This window comes from Pipistrellus kuhlii, unplaced genomic scaffold (genome assembly GCF_014108245.1).
Source record: "Pipistrellus kuhlii isolate mPipKuh1 unplaced genomic scaffold, mPipKuh1.p scaffold_m20_p_9, whole genome shotgun sequence".
NCBI lineage: Eukaryota > Metazoa > Chordata > Mammalia > Chiroptera > Vespertilionidae > Pipistrellus > Pipistrellus kuhlii.
In genome coordinates, this window is record NW_023425595.1 from 341698 (window position 1) to 357085 (window position 15388).

General features: G+C 60.9%; 1 protein-coding gene across 3 annotated transcripts in view; it reads left to right on the plus strand.

The window, feature by feature from the left end:
- Positions 1-483: 483 nt before the first annotated feature.
- Positions 484-15388, plus strand: part of LRP5 (LDL receptor related protein 5) — a 72238-nt gene continuing 57333 nt past the window's right edge. For 2 of the 3 annotated variants that reach the window (XM_036426275.2, XM_036426276.2), the window contains exon 1: positions 484-668. In XM_036426275.2, the coding sequence (XP_036282168.1) occupies positions 587-668 (82 nt within the window). In that variant the 5' untranslated portion in view covers positions 484-586. Of the gene's footprint in view, positions 669-1571; positions 1587-15388 lie in introns of those variants that run through there. The other variant, XM_045578116.1, reaches the window with a different exon arrangement.

Sequence of the window (15388 nt, forward strand, 5' to 3'; positions counted from 1 at the left end):
CACTCATAAAAGTAAATGCTTTCATTCCTATTTTAAATCACACAAATAATTGTTCTTATACCGTTTTAAATCCTTAAATCATCACACTAATATAACAGCCCCCAAACTGCCTCACCGCGTGCCTCGGACAAGGCCCCTCCCCGCGCCCCGCCCCCGTGCCTCGGTTTACCCATCCGCAAAGGCCCGGTCTTTGCCACCCTACAGGTGACACACCTGTTTCCGGGGCTTGGTGGGTCCCCGGCCTCCACGGGGTGGAAGCCCGGAGTCCAACCACAGCCCCGAGGAGCCGAGCAGCCCCAGGGGCGGCGGGGGGCGCGGGGCGGCCCCGGGGACGGCGCCCAGCGGCTGCAGCCTCGCCGGGGCCGGCTCCGGGGGCGCCCGCGGGGGGGCGCGGCGCGCGGGGGGCGGGGACGCGGCGCGGCTTCCGCTCCCGCTCCTCCCCCTCCGCCCTCCGCCCTCCTCCCCCGCCGTCCTGGCCCGCGGCGCCCGAGGGGGAGGCGGCAGGCGCCGGGAGCCGCGCGAGGAGCCGCCGCGCCGCGCCATGGAGCCCGAGTGAGCGCGGCGCGGGCCGCCGGCCCCGGACGACATGGAGGCGGCGCCGCCCCGGCCGCCGCCGCCGCCGCCGCTGCTGCTGCTCGCGCTGTGCTGCAGCCTGGCCCCCGCCGCGGGTAGGTGGGCGCGGGCGGGGCCGGGGACAATGGCCCGGGAGCCCGGGAGCCCGGGCGGCCCGCGGCCAAGTGCGCGGCGCGCGGCGGCGGCGACTTTGCAAGTTGGGGACGGAGTTGGGGCGCGCGCGCCGCGGTCCCCCCCGCCGCCCGGGAGCCGCGCGCGCGGCCCTTTGTCTCCGCCGCCCGGGCCGCTCCGGGGGCGCGGGGCCCGGTGCCGGGCGTCCCGGGGCGGCCAGCGGGGCGCGGGCGGCGCCGGCCCGGCCTGCCAGGTGCGGGCGGGCGGGCCCTCACCTGCCCGGGCCCCGGCGCGCTGGGCAGGGCGCCCGCGCAGAACCGGCGGGCGAGGCCGCGCGGGGACCCGGGGACCCCGGCCCCGCGGATGGGACCCCGGAGGACGCGGCCGGAGCCAGGCCAGGCCGCCGCGCCGGGAGCTCGGGCGAGCCTGTGTCCGATGGCCGCGCGGCCCGCGAGCTCCGAGCTCCGGGGACGGACTGAAGTTGCAAAGAAAGTTCCGAGCCCCGCGCGGGCGGCCTGGCCTGTCGCGCCGGCCTTGCCTCTCGGTGTTGCTGTTGGTTTTCCAACCGACTGACACCTGCCAGGGGCCCCCAGGACCCGTCTGGCCTCCGAGGGGGGCCCCGATCGGGGGCATCCGAGGGGCCGGCTGCGCGGGGCCGCCGCGGGGGACGGGGCTCCGGGCCGCGAGCTCCAGCCTCAGTTGTGGGTTGTGCGCACCCGTGGGGAGACCGGGGGCTGGGATCCTCCTCGGCGACGCTCGGTGTGTCCCAGGGGTGGAGCTGAGGTCGGGAGGGCTCAGGAAACCTAAGCGCCTGCGAAGCGCTACACATGTTCTTTTAATTTGGAGATTGCCATGTGGTTTTTGAAGCAAGTCTCTCGCTACCTAAATCATCCTCCTCGGACGTGAGAGCTGTTTTTCTGGAGTGCGGCATGGCCAGCGAGGCCCGTGTTGCTGGCGGCAGCTTGTTTTATTTTATTTTATTATTTATTTTTATTATTTTTTTGGGGGGGACCTTGGGTTCCTTTGTCTGGGCCTCTCGAAGGCAAACAGCTGTCTCCCTGAGCCTTTCCAGGGTGGACATGGCAGGGAGGTGTCCCGGCCTGGCTCTCTGGGGTCACATTCCCAGAGCTGCGGCCCCCCATGGAGGTTTGGGGGGACCCAGAAGGGATGGTTTCCTCAAGTCCTCCTGCCCCCCCATTCCAAGCCTACAGACGGTCTGCGGTTTCACCCCCAATCGGTCTCTCTCAGGAGGGTTTTTACGTTTCTCGGACGGGTCTGAGCCTTTAGCAAAACAAGGTGACGACCAAACACGACAGTATCTGGCCAGCGCTGCTCTCTTTCTTTCCGGAAATGCCTGGATCGCGGAGGCAAAGGATTTTTTTTTTTTTTTTTTGGGGGGGGGTGTTTGTTTTAAAGGTGGGGTTTCTCAGCCGGGCTGCTGCGTTGCACTTGGCTGCAGTTTTGGATTTCCTGTAGCTTTTGGGGTGACGTTGCTGGAATGCCTGCCCACCGTTGTCCGCGCGGTTGTACTGTTCCAGCCCACGAGGAGAGGAATCACATCTGTGGCGCTCGGTTGTATGGGAGGCAGAAACAGAGCTCGAGGGAGTCCACAAGCATGGGGTTTCCAGCGCGTGGCCGGTGGGGTGACCTGGGCCTAACATGGAAGGGCAGGCGCATCGGCAGAGCCGCCTGGACGGCCTTCCACGGGGTATGCCCCGATTCCTGGGCTCGATGCACGCCTCCGTCCGGAGGGAAGCCTGTAAGTTGGTGGCTTATTATTTTTCCTGATTGCTTCCTGTTGCCATTGGAAGCTCTGAGCCCAGTGAAGTGCCTTTGTTCTCCTGGTTCCCTTGCTGGGAACGGCCCAAGGCAGCTCCCCTCTGGCCCCATAGCGCTCACTCCAGGCCAGGGCTGTCTCCAGCCCCCTCCAGGGAGGTTCCTGCAGACGCCGGGGCCTGGCCACCGGGAGGGGACAGGCTCGTGGGTGTTCACTAACGGTGCTTGGAGTCGACAGAGAGAACCTTCCTGGCACACGTCCTTCCCAGGTCAGGGCCCACGTGCCTGTCGCCCTCTCTCCTGTTCGGATCCAAGAATGCACCCAGCTCGTCCATCCATATGGCCCAGCACTTGCCGCGGAGATCCTGTCCTATTTGGAAGCCGTCTAATTTCAGCCGCGCTGTCTCACTGCTCAGGCATGTAGCGCAGTGTGCACACTGGCCGGGGCGGGGGGCACAGCTAGGTGAGGACTCGGCGCGCAGGACTCCTGCTGGCAGGGGCGGCTCGCCAGGGCTGAGCAGGGGCCTGGGGTCAGGCCCACCCGGTGTGTGTGCTCAGCGGCTGGTTGACTTTGGACGACTCGCTTAGCTTCTGTGTGTTCAGTGTCCTCATCTGGTCCGTCCTGTCCTGTCCCCCCCTCTCCCCCCCAATTCTGGGCATTTGGGAGCATTTAGTGCCATATGTGGCACTGCTGGCACCATCCCTGTCCCACACGAGGGACGTGTGGTGGCAGAGCCGCAGGCAGTTCCGGCTGTATAGTTCTGTCTTGCCTGGGAGGTTGAGAGGTTGTTGTTATGCACTCTGGGTTTTTCTTCAGCGTGTGACCTCTGGTGTCTTGTCTGCTGTCTTGTCGCTGACACCGTGTGGGATGTCTCGGAGTGGTTCATAGCAAGGACGAGCACCCTGAGTGGTCCAGGGTCTTGCTCCTTGCTTTTGGGGGGTGGGGGTGGGGGAAAGCTTTGTGTGACTCAGTTTCCTTTTCTGTAAAATGGGCATAATAATAACTTCCTACCACGGACTCAGTGGAGCAGCAGCCTGGCATTGGGGCCAGCTTCTCCTGCGGAGGGTGTTCCTCTGGGGCCTTGGTGTGACGGGTTGGGACAGAATAGGACAGAAGGGCGGTGAGGCCCCGTCTTTGCTGCCAGCTGTTCCTGACTGTGGAGCCAGGAGAGAGCTGGGCCGGGGCCTCCCCCTCACGGACCAGGGGTTCTTCGTTGAGAGAGGCCGGGTCACACTGCAGAGTCTGGATGGGTGCCAGAAGGCGATGGAAGCTTCTGGAAGGCTTTGGTGGTGAGAGAGTGGGAGGAGGGGACAGGAAACGCTGGCTGGAGTCAGATCTGTCCTAGGTGAAAGGTGTCGAATGGACCTTTTTTTTTTTTAAGTTGAGATGAAGTACACGTAACAGTAATTATTTTAAATTTGGAGGCATTTAGTGTAATCACAGTGTTGTATGAGTAACCACCATTTCTATCAAGTCACAAGGCATTTCAGCGCCCCGAAATGAGGCTGGTACCATCAGACAGCACCTCCCGTTCCCTCGGGCGGCCAGTCCGTGTCCTGTCTCCTTGGAGTGGCCTGGCCTGGCCTTTCCACGTCCACGGAACCATACGCTGTGGTCTTTCATGCCGGCTTTTCCTCTTTAGTGTCTGGGTTTCGAGGTTCAGCCACGTGGTAGCCTGTGTCAGCGCCTCATTCCTTGTCATGGCCGAGCGACCTTCCGTTGTGCGGGGCGGGCACGTCTTGCTGTCTGTCCCTCGCCCGCCGACAGGGTGCAGGTTGGGGGCCGTGGGGCCGGCATGGGGTGGGGGTGGTGAAAGCTGCTGTAAGTGGGCCGATTCCTCCTTGGATCCTCCTGCCGCGATGCAGAGACGTGGCAGCTGATGGTGAAGGGGACTGAGGGGACAAGCCGAGGCCGGTGCTGGCCTCCGGGGGGGGGGGGGGGGGGGCGGGTTCTCTTGTCGGTGTGACAGGAGCCCTGAGAGAAACCGGGCCTGGGAGGCCTCTCCTGCCGCCACGAACGCTCCCAAGTGGGAGGCTGTGCTGGGAGCGAGGGGCTGTGCCCAGCCTCACCTGCAGGCCTGCGGACAGGCCGGCTGGGTGCGTGGTGTTGTCGGCTGCAGACGGGTGGGGGGGCGGGGGAGGGGGGGGATCCTGGGGCGGCGCGGCCGGGTGCTGACACGCTGAGGCAGCTGCTTCGCAGGGATCGCCCGGGGTCCCGCCTCCGGGCCTGGCTGCTCACAGCGGCTTTCACTTCAGCTTTGGAAAGCCGTTTGCTGGCTCTCAGCTTCCGTTTCCTCATTTGCAAAATGGGGACCCTGGCTCTGCCTTGCAGGGCGCTGGTAGGGTCCAGGAAGCCAGTGCCAGGAGGTAGCGGGAGGCTGTTCCCTCAAGACAGGCCGCCGTGGGGAGGATCAGAGAGCCCTGCCCTCGGCCTCCACATTCCCTTCCAGAAGTGCCCCAGTCCTGACACCCCTGCCCAGGTGGGGGCCTGGAGGTAGTGGAAAGCGATGGGGGTCTGTTTCTGGAGCCAGTTTGCCCCTGCAGGGCGTCTGGGAGCTCCAATCCAGGCCAAGCGCAGCTGGGAGCAGGCCTGGCTGTTGGTCCTTCCCCCGGTTAAGTGGGGGACTCTGTGCCCCGAAGCTGTGTGGGGCGTGTGCCAATCAGGGCACATCCTTGCCCACTTCGGTTCTGCCTGGACTTGAGCCTGAAGCAGCCCCATGATCTGTGCAGCCCCCCGGGCTGGCCTCCGGTTTCCGGTTTGTCCCTGATGGACGTCTGTCGCTCGGTGGGGGACTTCGCTGTCTGCAGGCACCACGGGCTCGCCCTGCCCGGGGGGCGTGGGCCTGGAGCTCACCAAGTGCCGGCAGCCGGCAGCCGAGAGGCTCTGGAACCTCAGGGTGTGGTCAGTCTGTGCCCAGATCAGGAGTCCTCTGTCCCTCTGTCCTCTCGTGCCTGGCCCCCTGGGAGGTTGCTATGGTGACATCCCTTTCCTGTGTCTTTGAAGGAGCCTGTTGTAGGTCCCACCCCTTCGTGGAGCCGCACGCTGTCTGTCCCTCGTGTCCGGCTTATTTCCGTGAGTGCTGCTGTCGAGGTTCACCCGAGTGGCAGCCGGGGCGGGGGTAACACTCCATCGTGTGGGGAGGGCGTGCGTGGGTTGGCCATTTGTGGGTGGACGTTTGCGTCGTTTCCGTCTCTGGCTGCTGTGACGAACGGTGCTGTGAACGTGGGTGTGCCAGTGTCTGCCGGGGCCCCTGCTCGCACGGTCGCATTTGCTGGACCCTGTGGCCGTGGTCGGCTCTTTGGCCCCTTGCGTGTGGCTCTTCCACAGAATGCCACGTGCGGGCGTCCACGTACAGTGCGATGGAAACCGCGTGGCCCGTGTGCAGACGTCGGTTTTCGGCCTGGGCGGGTCTATTCTGAAGAAGTGGTTCTAACGCCAAGCCACACTCCCGGGGCCGAAGAGCCGCATGTGGCTCGCGAGCCGCGGTTTGCCGACCGCTGTCCTGTGGTGATTCTGTGTCTGCTATTTTGAGGAACGATGTTGTGGGTGGTTTGTTATCATAAAGACATGAAAAAGTGTTATGTTATAAAAACTCCCATTCTTGCCCGGCTGGTGTGGCTCAGTGATTGAGCATCAACCTATGAACTAGGACACATGTGTCAACACAAGGCCCGAGGGCCAAATCCGTCCCGCCAGGCCTTGCAATGTGGCCCGCATCGCGCTGTCATCACTGCACTCCGCTGCGTTTCCATCACAATGACAGTTTATGACTGTTCAGTAAACCATTTGGCCCGCAATTTAGGCTGGATTTTAGATTTTGGCCCCTTCTCTGATTGAGTTCGACACCCCTAAACTAGGAGGTCATGGTTTGATTCCCCATCAGGGCACATGCCCTGGTTTTGGGCTTGACCCCCAGTTGGCGGCGTGCAGGAGGCAACTGATCAGTGATTCTCTTTTATTATTGATGCTTCTCTCTCTCCCTCTTCCTTCCTCTCTGAAATCAATAAAAATATATTATAAAAAGATAACAACACAAACTCCCATTCTTTTTCCTTATGGCTTCTGGGATCTGTGCCTGGCTTCTCTACCCCCAGGTTATAAATGCATCTTCCTTTTTCCTCTCCAAGGACTGTTACTGTTTTGTACTTTATAGTCAGACATTCTCTCTGGTATTTGAGGGGATGAGTGGTGTGAGGCAGGGATCTGAACTGTCCCTGTTACCTGTACGTGGGTATGGAGTGGTCCCGGCACCTCGACAGAATGGCCGTCTTATCCCCACTCGTTTAAAATGTCACCCTTTCCCCTCGACAGGATCATGCTAAGTGAAATAAATCAAAGACAAGTATCACATGATCTCACTCATATGTGGAATCTAAGTAACAAAATAAACTGACGAACAGAGTGGATTCAGAGACACTGAAGCATGGAACAGAGTGCGGAATCTCAGGGAGGGCAGCGGAGGGTGGGTGGGTGGGAGGTAATCAACCAAAGACCTTATATGCATCCTACCTAATAAAGAGGGAATATGCTAATTGACCCTCACACCATCACAAAGATGTTGGTGCCCACAGCCAATAAGGAGGGACCATGCTAATTGACTGCCATACCCTCAAAGAAGGCGGCGCCCACAGCCACAAGATGGTGGCTCCCAGCCCCCTCAGCCCTGCCAGGGCGGCAGGCACATGGCAAGGCTCTACGTGCTTGCCTCTGAAGTTCTCCAGTCCCCTCAGCCCCTCAGCCGCCCAGGGCCTCTGAGGTTCAGATAACCAGGGCTGGCCGAGGCTTGCGCTGCTGGCAGTGGCAGCAGCAGAGGCGTGATGGGGCGATGCCTTCCCCCGATTGCCAGGTCACCTCCCACCCCTGAGGGCTTCTGGACTGGGAGAGGGAGCAGGCCTGGCTTAGGGACACACACACACACACACACACACACACACACACCCGCCTCCAGTGCATGAATTTTCATGTACCGGGCTTCTAGTATGCATATATGCATAATTCCAGACACAGACAATAGGGTGGTGAAGGCCTGGAGTAGGGGACAGTGGTGAGCTGGAAGGGTTCCATAGGGGGAAAATGGGACATAAGCAATACTTTCAACAAAAAGATTTTAAAAAAGAGAAGAAGAAAAAAAGTAATAAAATTACCCTTTCATGTGCTGTGTCCATAAGTACTCGGCTGTTGATTCTGGAACCTTCTCCTTGATTCTGGATCTGTGGCAGCAGCAGGCTGTTCTAATCTACGTAGCATCACAGTGTATTTTGAGACGGGTTGTGCAATTCCCCCGTATTGTTCTTCCCAGAGAAGATTTGTGTTGACTCTTAGGGTACGGTTACCCTTTCGTGATAAACTTCAGAGCCGCCGGCCTATCGTGTTCCACCCTTTGATCTTTGGATTGGGGGACGGTCCACGGGGACATGGAGCAGGTGTCTGAGGCCGGGCGTTAGCTGTGCTCTCGGACCTGCACACTGGTCTCTGGCTGCGGACGGGGCGGGTCTTCACGTGTCTGGGTTAGGGTTAGGGTTAGGGTTAGGGTTAGGAGGAATCGAGGTGACGGTGGTGCTCGGAGCCATGTCTACTCAGGAAGCAAGCGCGAATGCAGCAAATGCTGGCGCTCCCTGGAGGCAGATGTAATTACTGTGTGAGTGACTGCCCCCCTCACCTCGTTCATCCCACCCCTTCCCCAGCCTGCGCCCCTCCGTGAGCCCAGACGGGAGGCGGTACCCACCTCGAAAAACTCTCAGGAAGTTGCTCTATGGGGCGTTCAGAGCCGCCTGAGCTCGTGGCCAGAGCCAGAGCCAAAGCCGGAGCCAGAGCCAGAGCCAGAGCTGGGACTCCATGGCTCTCCTGGTACCAGGCGAGCTGGTGATGGGAGCGGGGAGTCGTCCTCACTGCACGGTGGCTTGGGAGTAGGACCTGCTTGTGTGGGGGATAGCCAGCTCTCCAAATCCCCTCCCCCCGTGTGAACTTGAACTTGGTTCTCCAAAGGAGGCTGGGGGGGGGGGGAGGGTTCTGGGTGTGGGGATGCTGTGTTGGCCTCCCACAGTCCTCCTGACCAAGCTGACTCTACCCCCGGACGCAGGCCCCGTATCTGGTCTGTCCTTGTTGGGCAGCCTGCCCCCTGCCCCCTCGCCACCAGTCCGGCTCAGAGGCCTCCCCTGCCCCCCCCCCCCCCCCCCATATTTGCTGTGTAAGACAAGCTCGGAGTGGAGGGCACAAGCTTCTGTGTGGTCTCCTTCTTTTTAGAACCTTCCCCTTGCCCATTTATGTAACTTTCCGGACAGATTAATGTTTCTATGAATATGGTTTTTCACCATATTCTTCCCTTTCCTGGAAAACGACGCTCATTGCTCAGCGTCCAGAGTTGGAGCATTCCCGCCCGCCGTCCCCCGCCGCCCCTGAGCTGGCCTGCTCTCCAACGTGAGTGTTGCTCCAGCCAGATTCATCTCGGAGCCCGGAACCTTCCATGGCCCACCCAGCCTGCGAGGGCCTCGGGGGCCGAGGCTCCATCCTGGTCCTTCCGCCTCTGGCACAGTGTCCGCGGCGGGCGGACGCGCAGTAGCTGTCCTGAGGATTCTGGAGGCCTTGTCTGTCTCCTCCTTCCTTCCTCTGGCCCCAAATCCGCTGTGTCCTGAGCTCCCGCCCCCTCCTCCCATCCCCAAACTCAGCCCAGCTGTGTCCCAGATTGAGGAACATCTGTCCTGTGTGGGGCCGAGCGGGGGACCCGCCCCCCTGAGAGCGTGTGTTTCCGGGGCCCGGACTCTGCGGGGGCCGCCCCCAGTGGAGCTGGTCTTCGTTTCACTTCGAGGAACCGGGGCATCCCAGACCCCGAGGCCCTGTGTCCCCTTCATCCCGACCCGCCTTCCCTCCTCTGGGCTCCCATTCCTAGTTTTTATTTTTTATTTTTTAAAATATATTTTATTGACTGGTGGCTCAGGCAGGAACCCCTGGCTTCACCCCTGGTCTCAACGCACGTCTGGGGCCCGAGGAGCTCAGAGGAGAGGCCGTGTTTCACCCCCCGGAGAGGAGAAGGAACACCACATAACCAGACATCCTGAGAAGAGAGGCCATGGGGAGACAAAAACATAGTCCGCACATGAAAGAAAAGCAGGCATCACCAGAAAAGGAAGTAAACGAGCCCGAGGTAAGCAGCCTACCAGAGCAAGAATTCAGAATAATGATCATAGGATGGCTAAAAAGAATGGAAGAGAAATTTGACAATAACCAAGAAGAAATGAGGAAGAACCATGAGGAATTGAAGAAGAACCATGAGGAATTGAAGAAGAACCAAGAAGAAATGAAAAATGACATCGCTACCATGAAGAACTCAATAGAAAGCATCAAGAGTAGACTAGATGAAGCAGAGGACCACATCAGTGAGCTAGAAGATAAGATGGAAAAAAATACCCAAGTAGAGCAGCTTCTAGAAAAAAAGATTAAAATATATTTTGTTGACTTTTTACAGAGAGGAAGGGAGAGGGATTGAGAGCTAGAAACATCGATGAGAGAGAATCATCAACCAGCTGCCTCCTGCACTCCCCCCACTGGGGATGTGCCTGCAACCAAGGTACATGCCCTTGACCAGAATCGAACCTGGGACCTTTCAGTCCGAAGATCAACACTCTATCCACTGAGCCAAACCGGTTTTGGCCCATTTCAGGTTTTTAAAAAAAGTCCCTTCTGTTTGGAAGATTTTATCCTTTTCCAGGGAAGCGTATGAAGTATTAATATTCAATAATAACCTTTCCTGCCGTGGACCCCAGGCACACGCAGTCGCCCGCGGAGCCGGTGGGAGTGCTGCCTCGGGGTTCCCGGCAGCCCCTCCCCGCGTTCCCATCGGCCTCTCGGGGCCTGGAGGAGCCGGTCACCTCCTCGGGCTGCGGGCTGAGCAGGAGTAACTGGGTGGAGGGTGACGCCGGTCCGCTCCGGGGGTCAGGCAGGGCTGGCCTGGGGTGTGGGGGGCTGGGGGGGGCCGCTCAGAGCTCTCCCCAGGCCGGCCTCCCCACCGGCCCCAGTGCCCCCCGTGGCCCAGATCCCGAGCCCCGGGCAGACCTTCCTGTCTCTTCCTCTCTGTGTGCCCAGGCCTCCTGGTGCCACCGGCCAGGACAGGATGTGGCTGAAGGCGGGACCCCTGTGCCTGCAGGATCGTATGAGGGGACCCCGTCCGCTGCCTGTGGGCCTGGGCGGGAATCTAATTGGAGATAGGGACCTAAGGTCTCTCCCGATGGCTGGGATCTCGGGGTGCTGTGTTTCCTCCGGGGACACGGGGAGGCTCAGGGTGTCTCCCAGCTTCGCCGGCGGTGTCAGCAGAGCCGGGTGCTGATGTGGGCGGGCGCTGAGGTCCTCGGGTAAAGTGCCCCCTCCTGCTGTCTGTAGTACCAGGCCCGCGTGGTCCCAGGGGACCCTCAGAGGCCGCCCTGCCGGGGCGCCCGTGGCACTGTGCGTGCTTCCCTCGGCGGCCGCGCCCGCACCGGCCTCAGAGCAGAGCGGCTGTCTCGGGCACCCTCGGCGTGAGGCCACCCTCGGCCCCGCGTCTCCTTCCCTTCTGCACCCGCTCGCCCCCCGCCCCCCGCAGGTTTGTGTGAACAGCTGAGGGGGCTGCAGAGGAATCCCAGCAGCCAGCCTGGGCCCCCCTCCAGCCCCCCGCCTGGAATCCCGGGGCCCCGCCACCTGTTGTGGCCTGGCTCGCATTCCTGGCTCCGCTCAGCTCTGCAGCGGCCAGGCCAGCTACCCCTCCGGACCTCCGCCTCCTCACCTGTTGGGTGTAATCACAGCCCCCACCTCCACGGAGACACGCGGGAGAGGCAGTGAAGTGCTCAGCGCAGGGCGGCCGCCCGGTGAGCGCCTGGTGGTGGTGAACCGTTAGGATCATTACGCAGTCCGTCGTGGTTGTTATTCTCCGGGGAGAGCCCGTGGGGGCGCTGGCATCAGGTTTAGCCCAGCTGAAAAGTGGTCTGGTGGGCCCCTCTCCAGTGAGTAGAAGCAGCGAGATGCATTTAATTGCCTGGTTTCTGTGCCGAGCCTGACGGCTCCTGGAGCGAATTTTAAAAAATACATATTTTATTGATTTTTTTTTTACCGAGAGGAAGGGAGAGGGAGAGAGAGTTAGAAACGTCGACGAGAGAGAAACACCAATCAGCTGCCTCCTGCACCCCCCCCACTGGGGATGTGCCCGCAACCGAGGTACATGCCCTTGACTGGAATCGCACCTGGGACCCCTCAGTCCGCAGGCCAACACTGAACCAAACCGGTTAGGCCCGAGTGAACCTTCACCCTTGTGCAGTAAAGCGGTGTTTGTGCTGTAGCCGGAGGCCAGGGGGCGGCCGGGGGAGCAGGTGCAGGTGTCTGAGGGCATTTCTCGTCAGGCCTCCGCCGGCAGAGGTGTGGGCAGCGGGCGTTTCTGTTTGGCGCCTTCATCCGGAGTAAGAGGCCTTCGTTAGGGATCCTGCTTCCTCCTCTCCCCGTTGCCTTTCTCCTAACAGCCTGGCTGACTCACAGGGCCTCCTCTCGGGAGAGCTGACCAGCAGCCCCCTCCAGTCCCCTTGCCTCCGGCAGCCGGCCTCTCCCTTGCCATCCGGTCAGCCTCCCCCCTGCAGGCAGAGGAGGGTGCTGGGCATCCCCAGGACTGCCGACGCGGCTCTGCACCCAGAAGGTGCTCAGGGAGGGCCGCCGCCCTCCAGGCCCGGTGCCAGGCCTCACTGTGGCGTGGAGGATGCAGCCCTGAGCTCCCGGCCTTCCTGCCGCACCTGCCCTCTGGCCGGGAGTCCAGGTGGGGCCTGCCTCTGCTCGGGGGCAGGATTTCCTGTGCTGCCTCCAGCCTGGGAGTAATTTAAGCCTGGAGCAGGTTTGTGCTGACTCCGCTAGTCGAACCAGCTCTGAACTAGGCCCCTGGGAACAGGCAGGCACAGGCCCGTCCGGGGCAGCACGCACTGACCCTCGACCGGCTGTGCGCGCCGAAGGTGAGGGTGCGATGGGGGCGCCCTGCCTGCCGCTGGCCCCTGCGCCTCCGCCCCCTGGACCTTCCTGCTGCTGCCTGCCGGTCACTCTCCCACTGTTTAACCTTCCCATCCGCCCCGGAGGCAGGGAGGCCGGCGGCGTCTCTATGGCCACCGAGGTGCCGGCACTCCTGGGTTCGAGCCCCCGTGCGGGTTTGGGGGCTGCTGTGAGGGTCAGCACCCAGGACCAGCTCCGGTTTTCCCGGGAGCCGTGCTCAGCATGGGGGCCGGAGCCGCTCCCACCCTGGAGCCCAGGCCGCGTCCCCAGGGGCTTGCGGGGGTTTCTCTGTGGAAGATTCTGTTCCGTCGTCTTCTCAGGCCTGCCTGCAGCCAACGCTGGTCCCTGACCGAGGGGAGGTCCCGGCCCTGGAGAAGCTCCCCTCGGGCCCTGCAGAACCCGTTAAGGTGTCTCCTCACTCTCACGATCCTCCAGACCCGCCCCGGAGCGTGGCTCCCGGGGCAGTGCGGGCACTCCGGCAGCCCTAACCCCGCACGGGGTCTCGGAACCGAGAAGTGCCGGTGCCTCCAGGAGCGCCAGGGACACGAGGCAGGAGGTTACGAGCAGACCGCAGAGAGGACATCGGGGTTCTCTCTGATGGTTTCCATCTGTGCCCACGCCGGGCAGGCACGCCCTGCGGCCCAGGCCTGGTGCTGGGCTCGGCGGCTGCCTGGGGCCTCGGCACCCAGGCACCCAGGCAGCTGCCTTTTTCCAGGAACAGGGATCGTTTGAAAGCAGCGCCTCCCCGTTTTCCCATAAAAAGGAGGTTTTGCAGCAGGATGGTGGGTTTGGCACGTCTTCATTATTATGGTTTTTGTGCAGCACTTAAAGAAAATAAAAGCTGGTACAAAGGTATGTTTGTTTCTGAAATGTGTTTCCTTTCCCAGACGTCCTTTCTGCCCGTTCCAAAGGCTCTGAGCTCAGCTCTCCGGTTTCCTCCGCGGCAGAACAATGAGGGCTCTGTGCGCCGGGGGGCTCCCTCGCCGGTGGAAACCGCCCGCCGCTGCCAGGCGGACGGGGAGCCGCGGGCCCGCGGGGGTGACTTGCGGGGTGGTGGCTCCGAGGCCTCGCGGCCTGCACCTCGGTTCGGATCCTTGGGTTTGCTGCGTGGCCTCGGGGCACACGCTTGCATCTGCGTGGCGTGTGTGGACCCTGGGACTTGGTCTTGGACCTGCGACCTGCCTCTGGTCGGGCCCCTTTCTTCTGGTTGTTGTCTTTCTGGCAGCAGACACTGGTCCCTGCCCAGGGGGAGGCCTCCGGGACGCGGTGTGGGTGCGGAGTGGGCCAGAGAGCCAGGTGGGTGTTCCCAGAGTCGGCGTCCCTCGGGCTCCTTGGCTGCAAGGTCTGACTCTGCTTTCTGGACACCAAGTGTGTGTGTGTGTGTGTGTGAGATCCGCGGGAGAGCTGTGAGCCACACACATGCACACTGGCTCACACGATCACACACAAAAGCATGTGCACGCACACACGTGAAGGCATGCGCACACACACGTACATACACGTACATGTGTATACACAGGAAGGCATGTGCATGTACACACAAAGGCATGTACTCTCTCACACACATACACAAAGCCATGTGCACGCGCGCGCGAAGGCATGTGCACACACGCACACACACATACAGGCATGTGTGTGCACACACAGGAAGGCATGTGCACACACATACAGGCATGTGTATACACAGGAAGGCATGTGCACGTACACACAAAGGCATGTGCACACACACACACAGACAGGGCCCTCAGGAGTGCCTCCCTGGTTGACTTCCAAGGACAGCTAACGGACCCTACAAGCTTCCCCTCGGCGGTTTTGATTCCGGTCACATTGAGCACAGTCTCTCAGGAGTGACTTTGTTTGGGGCGCACCTTTAGCGAAGTCCTTACTTTTTCCTAAGTGCCTCCTGCCTCAGCCTCTGAGATTCGAGCGTCTAGCCCTAATCGGTAAAAGTAGCGAGTGCACGTTGACATTGGCAGTGGACTCAGCAGCTTCTTGCGTCGACTGTCTCCTGTACTCCTTCCAGCCGCCCTGGAGGCAGGGTGCCTTCGCTCCCCCACTTCACAGGTGAGGAAACTGAGGCTGGCAGAGCCCGTGGAACTCGCTCAGGGTCACGGGGCACTGATGTCAGCAGATGGAAGCTCCAATGCCCGTCTCTGAATGTCTATTGGAATTATAAAGTGTTTTCTTTCCTCTTTTTAAAAAAATATATTTTATTGATATTTTACAGAGAGGAAGGGAGAGAGCTAGAGAGCTAGTGTAGAAACGTCAATGAGAGAGAAACATCGACCAGCTGCCTCTTGCACACCCCCTACCGGGGATATGCCCGCAACCAATGTACATGCCCTGGCCGGAATCGAACCTGGGACCTTTCAGTCCGCAGACTGACGCTCTATCCACTGAGCCAAACCGGTTTCAGCTCTTTCCTCTTTAAAGGAAATTGGCCAAGGACTCCCCAGTGCATTTAGATAAGTGAGCTGCGGGGCCCAGGCCCCCATCGCCTCATTGAACAGACGTGGAAACTGAGGCCTGGAGCAGGGGTGCCGCCTCCTGTAGGAACCGAATGCCTGCTCCCTTGGGGCCTCAGGGTTTGGGGTGAAAGCGACCGGCTTGCCTTCCGCCAGGATGGACGGCCAGCGCCCTCTCCCCCTCCGAGGGCCCCCAGCGCTGGGTCCCAGGCCGGCTTCTCTCGGTCTTTGCCGTGGTCTCCGGCCACTTCCGGGAGCCTGGCAGGCGGGGAGCCATTGAGCCGAAATGCTATGTAATCAGAATGCTATATTTTGTCGAAAATAAGAATGTTAGGAACAGGCTGGTTTCTGGCAAGTCCAGCTGGGGCTCTGAAATACATATTTTCCCCCTGCTCTGCCCTAAACCTTCTAATTAGAGGAAACGCACACTTGCGGGTATAAATCGAACGTCACATTCCCTACAAACTGGTCC